This window comes from Monodon monoceros, unplaced genomic scaffold (assembly GCF_005190385.1).
Source record: "Monodon monoceros isolate NGI ecotype Baffin Bay Population unplaced genomic scaffold, NGI_Narwhal_1 Super_Scaffold_12, whole genome shotgun sequence".
Taxonomy (NCBI): domain Eukaryota; kingdom Metazoa; phylum Chordata; class Mammalia; order Artiodactyla; family Monodontidae; genus Monodon; species Monodon monoceros.
The window spans coordinates 78760903-78776115 of NW_021703768.1; the positions used below are offsets into that span (position 1 = coordinate 78760903).

General features: G+C 37.7%; 1 protein-coding gene across 3 annotated transcripts in view; it reads left to right on the forward strand.

The window, feature by feature from the left end:
- LNPEP (leucyl and cystinyl aminopeptidase) overlaps window positions 1-14688 on the forward strand; it is a 100435-nt gene extending 85747 nt beyond the window's left edge. For 2 of the 3 annotated variants that reach the window (XM_029216418.1, XM_029216420.1), the window contains exons 12-19: window positions 223-406; window positions 1554-1707; window positions 6773-6957; window positions 8479-8640; window positions 10417-10557; window positions 11227-11308; window positions 11953-12041; window positions 14211-14688. In XM_029216418.1, coding sequence (XP_029072251.1) covers window positions 223-406; window positions 1554-1707; window positions 6773-6957; window positions 8479-8640; window positions 10417-10557; window positions 11227-11308; window positions 11953-12041; window positions 14211-14265 — 1052 coding nt within the window. In that variant the 3' untranslated portion in view covers window positions 14266-14688. Of the gene's footprint in view, window positions 1-222; window positions 407-1553; window positions 1708-6772; window positions 6958-8478; window positions 8641-10416; window positions 10558-11226; window positions 11309-11952; window positions 12588-14210 lie in introns of those variants that run through there. The other variant, XM_029216419.1, reaches the window with a different exon arrangement.
- The last annotated feature ends 525 nt before the right edge of the window (window positions 14689-15213 follow it).

Sequence of the window (15213 nt, forward strand, 5' to 3'; positions counted from 1 at the left end):
AGGCACATGTCTACCTTGTTTACCATTAAATAAATAATTGTTAAGTGAATGAGTGGTGATCTTTGTTAACATGAAAATAACTGCCCTGGGAGGCAGCCGTTTAGTTTCTTAGTGGAATATTACATAATAATACCATATTAACTTTGAAACAAACAAGGTATCTGTTTAATATTTTTCTTTTCCTATTACCTTCTCTCTCTCTCATTTTTTGGTCTGTATTAGTTGTCATCAATCTCACAGAAGAAGTGAAGTGGATCAAGGTCAATACAGACATGACTGGCTATTATATTGTACATTATGCAGACAACAACTGGGAAGCACTGATCAAACAGTTGAAAATAGATCCTTATGTCCTGAGTGACAAAGATCGAGCCAGCCTCATCAACAACATCTTTGAACTTGCAGGGTAGAGTATGCTTGTCTTGGGTCTTATTTTGTTTTGTTTTTAAATAAGTATTCTCGAGGAAAAGGACATTATGGAAAAGCAATTCAAAAGAACTAGCATGTATTGCCTGTTAGGTATAATTCATTTTGGAGGATTGGGAAGATATAAGACATATTCCTTGCCTTCAGGGGCTTTATAGTCTATCTAGAAACATCAGCTACAAACATATTGAACAGTTGTATAATAAGATTTAAAGAATATTTCAAGACTGTAGATACCAACAAGCAGGACACATATTTGCTGAATAAATTGATGTAAAAGTTCCACGTTTGCTTTATCTCATGAGAGAATTCTTGTCAAGCAGCAGGTGGTTTCAGCATAAAGCTTGGTGCTCCCTCACTAGTTTGAGGGACACCTCTGAGAGCTGGAGCACCACTTAGCTCCCCAGCCATCCCACAAGTCACTGCAATGACTTACCTCTCCAGCCAGTCACTGCAATGGCAGTGACCCCGTGTATGAATATCCTCTGAAGAGCAAGATTACTGGTTCAGGTTGTTAATGGGTCAGACACACAAGGAATATTCAAATGTGTTCCTTCTGACTGCTCTTGACTGTCCTATTTTGGTTCATATTTTATGAAGTGACCTTACATCATCTCAGCCACCATTGTTGTGATTTCTGTAAAGTGGTTAATTTTTTAAACGTGTTCACCATAAATTCACAGCAGACCTTGCCTTAGCAAGTTTGACAAATTCCCATACAAATAACAAATAAAAAAGTTCTTTCTGATTCAAATCCTCTTTCTGCCACCTGCTCTCACCTGATAAATAAAAGTAATTAATATATAAATAAAATTAGCACTCTTCATCTTTTCTCACCTAAAATATTATAATACTTTTCCTGAATCAGTAGTAATTTACAGGTGACTTATATAACAAAAGCTGAGCTATTGTTTATTTTTCCTGCGATGTGTCTTTAACCTTGAGTCACACACACGAACTAATCAAAGATAATAATATTTAGTCTAACTTTACAGAATACCACCCAAAGCTTAAAATTTAGGTCTTCAGGATCCCCCCACCCGCTATCTAGCCATTTGTCTCTCAGCATACATACAGTTCATCTGCCTGTGTTGGCATATTTACTTTTTTGTTCTTTTACCCTTTAGCCTAGGCAAGGTGCCTCTTCAGAGAGCTTTTGATTTGATTGATTATCTTAGAAATGAGACCTGTACTGCACCCATCACTGAAGCCCTGTTCCAGACAGAACTCATCTATAACCTTGAAGAACTGGGGCACATGGATCTGGCCTCAAAACTGGTGGTAAATCTGCCTTTTTGCCAAGTTCTCTTTGTTGCTTGCCTTTCCTGGTGTTATGCATGTTCTGTTCAGCACTAATAGACTGAAAAAGCAACCAGTTGAATTCCGTTTTCTTCACTTAGTTATGAAATCTTTACTTTGAATCAAAATGTCATTTCTTACCTTGATGAGTTGATAAAGGGTTAGCATGACATGATCTTGTCTGAATATCAAAATACAGACTTCTGAGAAAATGGGGCCACATGAAAAGAAAACGTCTCTATTCAAATCTTGGTTTATTTTTATATAATAAATGCTTGAAATAGGCCCTTTTGCAAAGTAGTGCTCCCCATTCATTTCCTAGTGGTCATTATAAAATGACAGTTATGTTTGTACTGAGAATATTCTGTTTTGGGAGTCCTCACTGATAACTGTCTTATGGATCGTGATGCTGGTGAACATAAGTTTCTCTGCAAAGCACTAAAGGAGCCTTGGTATTGGAGACTGTTTTACCTTTTTTAAAACCAACTGCCTGATCTTAACAGTTGTTATTTTAGACACTTTCAGTATTAAATTGTTGACAGTGTCTTTAAAAGTTTGGGAAGGAGTGATGAATTCTTTGTCTTATCTAATTCTCTGAATCACATTCTGACAACAAGGTTTGCTTTATAAACTAGTCAGGTTTTCCAAGGACCAGGCAAAAGGCAGCTTTCAGGAAAAAGAAGAAGGTGATGGGCCAGGAATTAGATTAAGTCTTTTAAGATTTTGGTGTCCTCACTGTTAAAAAGAAGGTGTTGGATTGCTTTTTTTTTTTAATCCTCTTTTCTGCTGCTCTTTCTATTACGCCACACAACCCCTGTGATGACTTCTCTCATCACGTGCGAGATTCTCAGTGCGGGGAGGGAGCGCAGGACAGGGGGCCATATGGAGTTTGAAAAGTACCTTTCCTACAAGTTTCTGATCTGAACCCAAAGGAGCCACACACCCCCCATCCCTACCCGTAAGTGAGATGCTTCAGTTAGGTGATTTCTGAGGCATCTTCTAATTACTAAGATTTTTATCATTCTTCTATTTCATAAGGCTTTCAACTACCAGCCTTAATAAAAACCAGCACCTGCAATGTGACCTGGCCCATAGAGACACTCAATAAATGTTGAATGAATAAGTGAGTGAAACATACCAGAAACAAGTACATTTCGGTGCTTATTATATTCTGCACACCCTGCTTAGTGCTTAATGCAGATTACCTCATTTAATCGTCACACAATGCCAAATAGCTATTTCTACCCCCATTACATAGATGAGAAACTAAATAAATTCCCCAGAGTCACTTACCTAGTAAATGATAAAGCTGAGATTCAAACCCAGATTACTTTCGTTCCAGACAGCTCTTTGTGTTATATGGCTGTATTTTGTGTTTTAGCAATGTCATCTTTCAGAGGATACCCTTTTATTGGAAAAATCAAAGCCGTTTCTTGCTATCTTTTTTTCCCCTTTTTTAAACTGATATTTTAAATCAAAATAGTTTGAAGGCTTGTTAAAGTTCATGATGGCAGAAGCCACTCTTCTGCCTGCCTCTCTCCATTAACTCTGTTGAGGGCCTGGTGTCAGGAAGCACTTGATACTCAGGCTGTCCCTGTGCTGAGAACACAGATGCTGAACTCAGTTCAAGGAGTTAGATCTTTTGAATATTTTCCTACAGTGACACTCAGCTAACTCTGCATCTTCATCCCAAATGATGATTTCCAGTTTCCTGGGCAGGTATGTGTTTATTCAGAACATAGCAGAATATACATAACCCCAGTCCATGGGATTAGTGGTTAGAGGGCAAGGGCAGGAGGCTTAGTATGTGTTTGTAAGACCCTTACTGCTGGAGGTCTTCGTGCACTTGATTGTTAGTTAAAAGTCATGTTAGCTTTAATTCAAGAGGGAGAAACTGTATCTTTAAAATTCTTATTCTAATCTTAGGGCATTCTAGTAGCATTAAAATTCTTAAAATATGAAATCTGACACACCATAGATGAGATTAGAATGGCAGACCTTTCTGAGACCTTAGATCCAATCTTCAAATAGTATTTGTAATTAAGACTGATGTCTAATTAATTTTTTAAGTCAGTGTCACCAGAGCATTGTGTACATTTATTGGGCACTGTGTTATTTAGGCTGCACAGACCCACATAACATATATTACCCATATATCACATTTTGTGATGTCTTCTGTGGTGTGTGGTGGGTAGAGTCTGGAAGCACATTTGAGTTGTGTCAAATTGTTCACATCTGATGCTAAAATCTGATCTCAGTCATATTCCCGTTTCATCACTTATAACTCTGCCATTCTTTTACATATGAGGGCTTGGTGGGATAATCCTTTTGCAATAAAAGCTGACACTTCACTTTTAAGAAGCTCAGTTGACCCAAGAAAGAACTCCCTGGGAACATCAGTGTAAAATTAAAGCAGTAAATCAAAACGTAATATATAACGTAAGTGTCAGCATCTTGCCCTGTGTTTTATTTTTAAAACCATTTTGTGTTATTGTTGTTGCATATTATTGCATGTACATAGCTTATATCACTCATCAATTTATTCCCTCTCCCTACCATCTTCACTTTATGAAATCAGAGGATTGAATTCTATTGTTTAATGAGGTTAAATTTCAAAAAATTAATGCAGAACCAGGGAAAAACAGGTTTAATTTTATTTCTAAAAAGGAAAGATAATTTGAAGCACTTGCTGTGATTTATTAATATTAAAAATATAACCTGAATCACTTACAAAAAGATTTTATAATCCAAATTTTCTAAAAACAGAATTATTCTTTTTTAAAATACAATCTTTTACTCTTTTATGTTATCATTTGAAATATTTTTTTCAAATGATAAAAATGATCCAGCTTGCAGGACATTAGTTTCCCGACCAGGAATTGAACCAGGACCGCCGTGGCAGTGAAAACGCCAAGTCCTAACCACTGGACCGCCAGGGAATTCCCCTGAGATATATTTAAAATCAACTGTTTGGGGACTTCCTCTTGACTCTTTGGTACAGAGTATAAGTAGTAAAGTTATACCCTGTAATTCCAATGGAGTAACTGCTCAGGAATTTAGCATCTTCAAGTGTCAGGTTTCCCATACTTCCAGTACTTTAAAGTTCTGTTTTTCCCCACTGGCTTCTTTGTTTTAGTAAACTCTTAAGGATCATTGCCATCTTTCTCCACTGAATTTTTTTTAATGGTATTGTAAGTATGGAACTTTTCTCTCTCTCTCTCTCTCTCTCTCTCATTCTTCCTTTGTTTCTTTTTGACAGTTATGAGTAGCTTTTAAATTTCTTTTCTGCATCATAATGCTATCACGAAGCCATTGAGAAAGTCAGGACAGTGGAAGACAACATGTGCCAGTGCAGTCATGTGTATCCAGCAGGATCTCCTGCATTGCTTTTATGTTCCTTGCACTATCAGTCAGCATGGCAAGTATTTTTCCACTTCACATCTTCCCAATGACTGGCAAGCTTTGTTACTCACACGTTCCACAAGGTGTCTGTTCTCTATTTCATTGCTTTTGAAGCAAGCAAACAAAAGGGAGTTTGAGTCCGTCTTCTTGTACAGATTCCTTTTTCCATTCTCACAGTCAGATCCACAAGAGACTTATTCAGAGAAGGTCTGGTGAGAAAATGGCCTCAGCAGTTTAAAACTCTCCAACTAGGATTCATTTTAACTATTGACAGAGGCACTCTAGAAGAATATTATGCTCTGTGAGGAGCCTGAACTAATGTGGGGGCGTTAAGAGGTGTTGTATGTGGTCAACTGTGGCACTTGACTACTTGAGATGAGACATGGCAGTGATGGTGTTAGAGTACCAGTGGGAGGAGACCCTCCTGTGCCAAGAACCCTGTGGGCCGGGATGCCTCTAAATTGTTTTCGTTTTGAGTCTCCTTATTTGTAGCCATGAAGGTTTTCTAAAAAAATACCTATCAGCATTTTTATATTAGAATTTTTGTTCCTTTTAGTGACATTCATAAATGCATATTTTATATGGTGATTTTTTTTAATCCCCTGTGTCCTCACTCCTCCCCCCTGCACCACAGCTTGGAATATGGAAATAGTTCCATATACTATGAACAGCTTCCACACTTTTGTTCTGAGAAGAGATGAAAAAGAAATAAGATATCTGTTGGTTTCTTAATACCACAAGTATATATTTAAGAATGATATCTCATTCAGAAGTAATTATAACAATGGACTTAATAGTAGATGATTCCATTGAATAACTGTTAATTGTGATAAGGTATTATGGTTACATAGGGGAATTGCATGCTGAAGTATTTATAAATGAAATATCATGATATCTATAACTTACTTTCATATAGTTGAGCTAAAACCAGAAAAATATGTGTGTATGTGTTGCTATACACAAATGTAAGAGTGTTAAAAAAAAAAGTGAATCTAACATATGGGTATTAATTTTACTATTCTTGGGGCTTTCCTGTAGGTTTGAAATTTTTTTAAATAAAAAGTTGGGGAAGGAGAAAAATAACTATAAACAACTATTCTTCCCTGCAGGCCTCATTTTCTTGCTAATTTGATTAGATTAATTTGTTATAGCATCAAACTAGATGATATTTTAAATATTCCTTTAACACTGGATTCAGAAACATTTAAGCGTCTACCCATCAGTAAAGAAGTATATTTTTCTCTCACTGCTGAATGGATTTATGGATTCTGAAGTCACGAGGTCAGGAAGTTCCAGCTTCCTTCCAGCAGTGGTGATAGGTGATACTTTTGGGCAGGAAAATAACTTCTAGCTGAGTATACACAGAAGAAATGTTCCCTACTGCACAGAAGCCATTAATTCTCTCTGTCTTATGTCATTAAGTCCACCTTGGCTATAGCAACCTTATTTATGGCCTTAGTTATTGAAGGGTTCTATCCCAGCTGTATGTGGACTTCATATGTCAGTTGATATTTAGTGAGTAATGCCTGTGTCCCCCTTTTTTTTCTCTTTGGGTGATTGTTGGGAAAAAAGAGACCTAGTTGTCCTGATTTTTCTGGTTGTCCTAATTATGATCACTCTGTTACAATCCATTCTGTCTCTCTAGACCAAGGTATTTAAATTGCTTCAAAGGCAAATCCAACAGCAGACGTGGACTGATGAGGGCAGCCCATCTGTTCGGGAACTGCGATCAGCCTTGCTAGACTTTGCTTGCACCCACAGCCTGGAGAACTGCAGCACTGCCGCCATGAAGCTGTTTAACGACTGGGTGGCATCCAATGGAACTCAGAGGTGATGTGCACGTCCACTCAAATGACCTCGCTTTCTCTTCTGTGCCCTACATCGTATACTGAAACCAGGACCTCTGCGTCCTGGGTCATAAATGTTATACAACAGTGCTGATGTAGGTGAACTCTATGTACCTGATTCTCAAGCACGACTGTGTGTGTGTGTGTGTGTGTGTGTGTGTGTGTGTGTGTGTGTGTGTGGTAAAGTACATATAACATAAAGTTAAACATCTTAACAATTTTTAAGTGTACGGTTCAGTAGTGCAAGTATATTCACACTGTTGTGCAACAGATCTCCAGAATTCTTTCATCTTGCAAAACTGAAACTCTTTACCCAAACAGCAGCTCCCCATTTTCCCCCCCACTCTGGCCCTTGACAGCCGCCATTCTACCATCTGTTTTAGGAGTTTTACTGCTCTAAATACCTCATATAAGTGAAATCATACAGTATGTGTCTTTTTGTGACTGGTTTATTTCACTTAACATAATGTCCTTAAGACTCATCCATGTTGTAGCATATGTCAGAATTTCCTTTCTTTTTAAGGCTGAATAATCCATTGTATGTATGTACCACATTTTGTTCATCCATTCATCCATTGATAGACGTTTGGGTTGCTTCCGCCTTCTGGCTCTTGTGAATAATGCTGCTATGAACATAGGTGTACAAATACCTCTTTGAGACCCTGCTTCAGTTCTTTCATATATTGTATATACCTAGAAGTGGTATTGCTGGATCATATGGTAGTTTCATTTTTAATTTTATAAGAACCCCCATAATGTGTTCCATAGGGACTGCGCTATTTTACATTCCTACCAACAGTGCACAAGGGTTCCAGTTTCTCCGCATCCTCACAGATACTTATTCTCTGGGTTCTTGATGGCAGCTCTCCTAATGGGTGTGAGGCGTCAAATCTCTCTTAGGAGTAAAACACAGCAGGTGGAGTTAGCAGCTAGTAGGAATGTTTTTGATGATGATTGGTTCTCTCCAGGTTCCTTACTGGGCATTATGGGAAAAGATTCAAGCATCAGGTGGGGTATTTGGGTAACCTGTTGAAGCCCTCTTCAGCTCTGAGATCTTGATAAGGCAGCAAACTGTGCTTCTACCCCTCTTCTCACCCCTCCTGCTACATTTGCTGCTGTATTTCGACCATGGGACTTACCACACTGTATTATGATGTATATATTTACTGTTCTGTACTTGGTGATAGCCTGTGAGTTCCTGAGGGCAGAGACTGTGTCTCATTCTTCTTCCCCTCCACAATGTCCAGCCAGTTGCTTGCCTGGTTCTTTGTGGGTACACAGTGAATAATTATTGTATTAAATTGAATTGCTATTCTTTTAGTCACACCACTAAGAAAGTAGCAACCACTGAATTAATCATTTTCTTGACAATTAATTGTACAGTAAAGACTGTTATTATTACCTGCTCTGTACCCCAGAACACTACCACTAGTCAATTCCTTGCCTTTGTATTCAGGTTTTTTTTTTTTCTGGTTCTTCTCATATTTGACCACCTCTCTTACAGCCTACCCACTGATGTCATGACGACTGTGTTCAAGGTTGGAGCGAAAACTGAGAGAGGCTGGTCATTCCTCTTAAGCAAATATGCCTCTATAGGCTCTGAAGCAGAGAAGAATAAAATACTTGAAGCTCTTGCCAGCTCAGAGGATGTACGGAAACTTTACTGGTATGAAACCACCAAAGGAATATGATCTATAGAAACCAAAAGCATAAAAGCACCATGCTCCTCCGGTGGGGATCCCCCTTTTCCTCCCTTTGCTCACAGGCCGGACCTGACTTGGACAGTATGGTGAGGAGCCTGCATGTGCAGGGCTTCGTCTCAGGGGTCGGACCTGTACCCATAGGAGGCAGTGCTTTGCCCAGAAGAGACTGGAGATGCCAAGAGTCACAGCCCTGCTTTCTCCTTAAAAGCGTCTTCATCCCCTTGGCGTGTTGTCTTTAATTCCACAGTTAGTGCTTCATTCTTTTTGGTCAAGGCATTGCTCTGTCGCAGCTGTCATTTTGAAAATGCAGACACTTCAGAAAAAGGTACCATGTAAAAGCTGATAGGTTACACCTTCATGCGAGTTTGTCAGGCTTTTCCTTTTTAATTACTCAGCTGATGAAGACCTGAAAATGGAAGCTTCACATGGGGAAAAAAGGGCAGTGAGTAGGGCCTCCCGACAGGAAGAACAGTCAGTGGCAGGGGAGAGGAGCTCTGAGTAGCCTAGAGAAATAGGAAGTATCTCGAAAGAAAGTCAGTGCCAGGAGGGGGTGGAGGGAGGCACTTGGGTCTCGTTGCTTCTCTTGTATAATTTTGCTCATATAAATCATAATAGTGTCCCAGAGATGTCTTCAGCACCTGCCCAGATCCACTTTCCAAAGGATACACTGTAAATGGTCATTTTCTTTAAAGTAGTAGCCAGCCTCTGACCCAAACAAATAGAGAAAAGGTTTTGTTTTTAAATTAGTTACAATTTTGTTTTAGACTATTAATACACTGATAAATTTCCACGAGAAAGTATTTAAACAGTACCTAAGAAAATGGTGTAAAACGTGAAAGTATCTCTTGTTTGATCCTTTACTTCTGTTCTTACCCTCTCCTCTGTTAACAGTGTCAGTCCTGGTCTGAGTATTTATAGGTTTATACTATACCCAGTGTTTTGTGATGTTCTTTTTAGTGAATGATCAGTCTTTGAGATCTACCATAAAGCCTACTTCATTTTTTTATAGCTGTGTATTATTCCATAACATGGCTCTATCATAGTTTATTAATCCATCACATCTCAATGAGCATTTGGGTTTTTTCCCCTATTAAAAATACTGCTGCATTCTTTTAGGGGTATGTGTTTTCTCACTATAAGCAGATATTATCACATAGTAAATGCTTACATTCAAATGCCCAGCTTTAATATTTATTAGCTGTGTAACTGGGGCAATTACATAACCTCAGCTTCTTAAACTGTAAAATGTGGATAGGTAGTAATGACCTATTTCAAGCATTGTTATTCAATAATTTAGAACATTATCTAGTACACATGAAGTATCAGTAAATTTATTGAGTGTATTCTGAAATGTATCTTCATTTTCATATGACAGCCCAGTTTTTTAAGAGTAATAAGATACCTCCCTATTCAAATCAAATAGCTTTTTAACAGAAAAAAATGCTAGTCTTCAGAATTATAATAAATTCTACTAGAATTTATTTCCTAAATGTCCTTATTACATCAAGAACTATTTATTACTATGTGACAGTACATTAAACTGCTTATCTCATTGGTGAGTTTTTCCTCCATTTAAAAAAAATGACAAGTTTTCACTCTATTAATGAATCTTAGACTAACCCCAAACTTATATCCCTTGAATTGCCACAGAGCTTTAATTAGGAGACCAGTATTAATTTAAATTCAGTCATCACTTCATCATGAATAATTTTGGAAGCTAAATCTGCTTTGCTCTTCAGGTTAATGAAAAGTAGCCTCGATGGAGATACCATCCGAACACAAAAGTTGTCATTTATCATTAGAACAGTGGGCCGGCATTTTCCTGGACACTTACTGGCGTGGGATTTTGTCAAAGAGAACTGGAGTAAGCTTGTACAGAAGTAAGTTTCTCAAAGAATCCCTAATTTTTAGTGTTCACGGGCTCTGCATTTGAAAACAGTTCCCAGGGTTGTACTGGTTCGCAAGAGTTACGTGTTGCTGTGAGACGAAAAATGCTTCAGTTCTAGTTTAACTAAACACCCAGAAATCCGTAAACATAATTCCGTAATTCCATGGCAGGAGTCATGTAACAGTGGTGTTCCATGGAAGTTCCACTGGTGCTAATCAAGCCCAACCTTGCTCCCCGCTGGCTCACGTGGCTTGGCCTGGCCACGGACTCTTTCAGAATAGCTGTTTAGTTACATGTGTTGAAAATACCTCCTCACTACCAGGGGATTGGTTAGGAGCTCACACCCAGCTCAATAGCACATGTAGCTCATTTTTTTCCTTTAAATCAATAATGACACCTTCTGGGTGTCTGATGTGATTTTTGAGGAGAAAATGGGCCAAGAATTTCTCTGGAACTCCTTCTGCCCACTCTTTCCTCCCACTGGCAGAGGTGTGTATGGGATGACTCCGGATGTACCGAGCTGCCGTTCCCAGGGGCAGGACTCCTCTCTGCCTTGGGCATGTGTAGCTTACATTAAGCATTTCCTTTGCACTCAGGAACTTTGCTTACCAGCAGCTGACTCATTTTTTTGCTTTTCACCCTTATGTTTGTGTTGCTTCAGGTTCCATCTGGGGTCCTATACCATACAAAGTATTGTTGCTGGATCAACTCACCTGTTTTCAACAAAGGCACATTTATCTGAGGTTGGTTGTATAAAATGCCACTGGGGAGGCTGGGTATCCCTTTGCCCTCAGGCTGCTCAGTTTAAGTCAGATGGTGGCTTCTCATGCCAAATCCTGTCCCTTCTCTCTGTCTGCCTTCATCAGTGCTAATGATTCTGCATCTGGATTATTTCTAAAGGGTAGATATACAGCAATGAGGAAAAATCCTGATTCCATTCTCAACAATATTCCTTTGTCTCCCTAATACAAATGAGTTTTTTGAATTAAAATCAACATATGCCAAGTTTCTTTGTAGGTGGTGATTAAATTGTTTTTGAAGAATTCCATTCCAAGGGTAAAATCGGGCACCAGGCCTAACTTTAGACTCTACCTTATTTACTGTTACTTGCCCTTTTTTTTTTTTTTCCTACTTTAGATTTGAAAAATTCATCCTTGTGGGAGTAAGGGGAATTCATTTTTAAAATTACTTCACATTTCACCATACTTGATCAGGAACTCGATGTAAATACCTCAAATATTAAAATATAATATTTCTCATCTCTACTTCTCTTAAGACATCAGCACGGCCATCACTAACTTAAAGCTTATTTGAAAAGGATATTCAGAGTTACCTGAGAAATACCATCCTTTGCTTGTTTTGAAATACTTCTGTGTGCAACTTACAGGTCCAGGCATTCTTTGAAAATCAGTCAGAGGCAACCCTTCGACTTCGTTGTGTCCAGGAGGCTTTGGAAGTCATTCAGCTGAACATCCAGTGGGTGGAAAAGAACCTTAAAACTCTGACGTTTTAGCTGTAGCATGCATACCTGCACCTCATTCGGTCACCCATTCAGACAGCTTGTTAACTTGGGCTCTGCTGCTTTTGCAAAAGCCAGGGTGAAACCAGGATCGCTGCTGAGTTGTTTGCACTCTTAGGAGTTATAGTTTGCTCAGGGCCCATCTGTATTTTTCATCTGTCTTTTCTAAAATGTCTTTGGGCAGTGTGTAGTTATTTATTACCAAATTATATTCATCTACATGCCAACCATCTACAAAAACAATGGGTAATTTTCTACTTTGAAGATATTCAAATGGAGAAAAAATATCTGTTTTGGAATTCTGTTCTATCTCTCAGTATCTGGAAAGTGCTGACACCGTGAAATAAGGAAAGAGCTACCATAGGAGCCACCATCTTTGCAGGCTGCTGGTTTATTAGCCACTTGTTGCTTCTTGTTGAGAGATGTTATTTGAATGTGGTTCAAAGTTAGCTTCAAAAAGTATGGTAATGAAGTCGACGAAGCATGCAACTATACAGAACTGACCTCAAGTGTGCAGATCTACTTTGACTGGTGGTTTTGAATAATCCTTTATTTTCTGGAAGAAGTTTATAACTATTATATTTTTTTTCTGAAGAATAGCCAGGTGCTACAGAATTTTTAATTTTTTGTTGTATTGTAAAGCTAAATAACAAGGCCAAAAGATTAAATTTTCCAAATATTTAACACTTCCTTTTTCATCTTTCAGGAAAATATTTCAAACCGAGTTAACGTTAATTACAATTATTTTACTTATGAATTCCAGTATTCTCCAAACCTCTGTACACCTATATCACTCCCTGCCATAGATACACCTTATGTTATAAATAAGTATTTCTACATTTATGGCAAGCATTTTTTTAATACTGATGTCTCTTATCCTGACTTTATTACTAAGAATACAATTTGTTTAAGTTGCTTTTTGGCATAATCATAGACACTTTCTCTGAATCATACCTGTTGGGTGGATTTTCATTTTATATGATAGAGTTGCATATTAGAAGCATATTTTAAAATAGGGCCTTTGAGAAATTGAACATTTTTATTTAAAGTTCACCACAGTACCTTAAAGGAATAAAGAGAATGTGGGTAACTTGATTTAGGTTTAATATGGTGGGCTTTGAATTTTTTCTACTGTCAGAACCAGTACTTTTCTTGAGTTGAAAAATCAAAGTTTTCTTTTGTAATGGCCAAACTAACAGATTATAAGGAATCGCCATGGAAGGAAAGAAAGAAGGAAAGAAGAAAGAGAGAGAGGAAAGCTTCCAAAACTGTATGGCAGTCTTACTCCTTCTAAAGGAGGAATACCGTACTTGAATTTTTTGAGTTATGCAGACTTATACCTAGATTGTTGTGTTTCTTTGATTCTTAGGAGAAAAGCTTTCTTCGTAATAATTCTTGTACTTTATATTTTGCTTGAAAACATCTACATATATAAAGAGGATATTTACCCATTTTTCACCTAAGATTTTCCCATGGAATTCCATCCTTTTTAATGTTATGCTATCCCATCTATATGGGGCTTCCAAAAACTAACTCTAAGTCAGGAATATAAGGTTAAATAATAGGTAGAACATGTAGTATAATAAGTATTATTGGAGCTTTTGAAGTTTTTTTTCCCCCAGAATTTTATTTCACCACTGTATTTCTGAGAACTCAAATAGATTGAAGCACAGAAGAATAGGATTCTGTCTTATATGAGCACATAGATCCATGGCACAGTTAAGTACTGTTTGACAAGTGTTATATTCATTGCAGAGAGACGGTCTACTTGAATTAATAAAAAGACACATCATACTAGATTACTATTATGATGTGCCTTCTTATTGTAGAAGAAAACAATGTATGCTTTGGAGGTCTGAAAGGCTATGAAAGTAGAAATCTAAGGAGTCCAGTTTGTTTATATCTAATCACTTGTTAATACCAAGTGATTAGACATAATTAAACTGAAGTAGTGTCAGCTGCCACCATAAGTTTGTGCCTTCCTCCATCTTGTTTTATATAAATCTCTATAAGTGAAATTGTGTTGTTTGCCATTGTTTTGGTGTTCATGAACTTTCTTACTGTCACTGGTTCTACTTAATGCTAATGTCCTTTGCCTTTCGTGTTTTCATTTTACTGTACTTTAGCCACTGTAGGAACAAAGAGCTGTCAGAAGAGTTCTGGGTATATAGAGGATATTGAGCCGCGTCAGTCTTACTGGGTACAGAACAGAATCCTTTCTGAATATTGGAAAGAAAGAAATGAAAGTTAAGTGATGAGTTTGTTGGATTACCGATAGCCTGTTATTGAGTTGGATTTTAAAAGAGTCTACTCCATCTAAAGCACCTGGAATGATAATCTGCGGTCAGATTGCTGAACATTCACATAGTCCCCATGTATTTCATGGGGCTGCAGGGAAGGTGTATGCATCTCAGGAGATGTGTCATCAGCAGGAACAGCAGTTCCTGGGCCGAGTTTGCAAAACAAGACCTGAATTTCGTAGGTATGACGTAGCTCTTCTTCTCCCTTTTGCCTTTGTTTGTTTTTTTTTTTTTGAATTGGAATTAACTCTCTTTTTAAAGACCTTTCTTCCTCCTTCTGCCCTCACACCCCCATTTGTACTTTAAAAAGCTTATGTAAATATATATATATATTTTTTTTTTTTTTTTTTTTTTGCTGGGTTTTACTTTCTTTTATTTTGTGCTTCATTCTCCACATTGACAAGTAAGTACCAAATGAAAAGTGGAAGTCCAAAAGTATGATAAACCTCCTCTTCTCCCTTTCCCTTATTGCCTGCATGGGCAATAGCTAATAGAATAGTGGATTGATTTCTTTGAGTGGCTCTTTGGGGGTATATACTTTTTAAATGTATGTATGTGTTTTGAAATGTTTTTATATTCTTTCATTTTAATATAGTTTGTCCTGATGAAAAGTAAAATATTGTCCTGTGAAAATCTCTTCTACCCTTCCTATTTTTCCTGTATGGACAACAGCTACAGAGTAATTACTTGATTTCCCTTTTTGGAAGGAGATGGTAATAGTGGGAGAAGGGCAGAGTATGTTCTTTTTAAAATGTGTACAAATGTGTTTGCTGCTATTTTGTGGGTGTTTGATTTTGTATTTCCTTCTTCCTTCTCATGGATAAGTAGA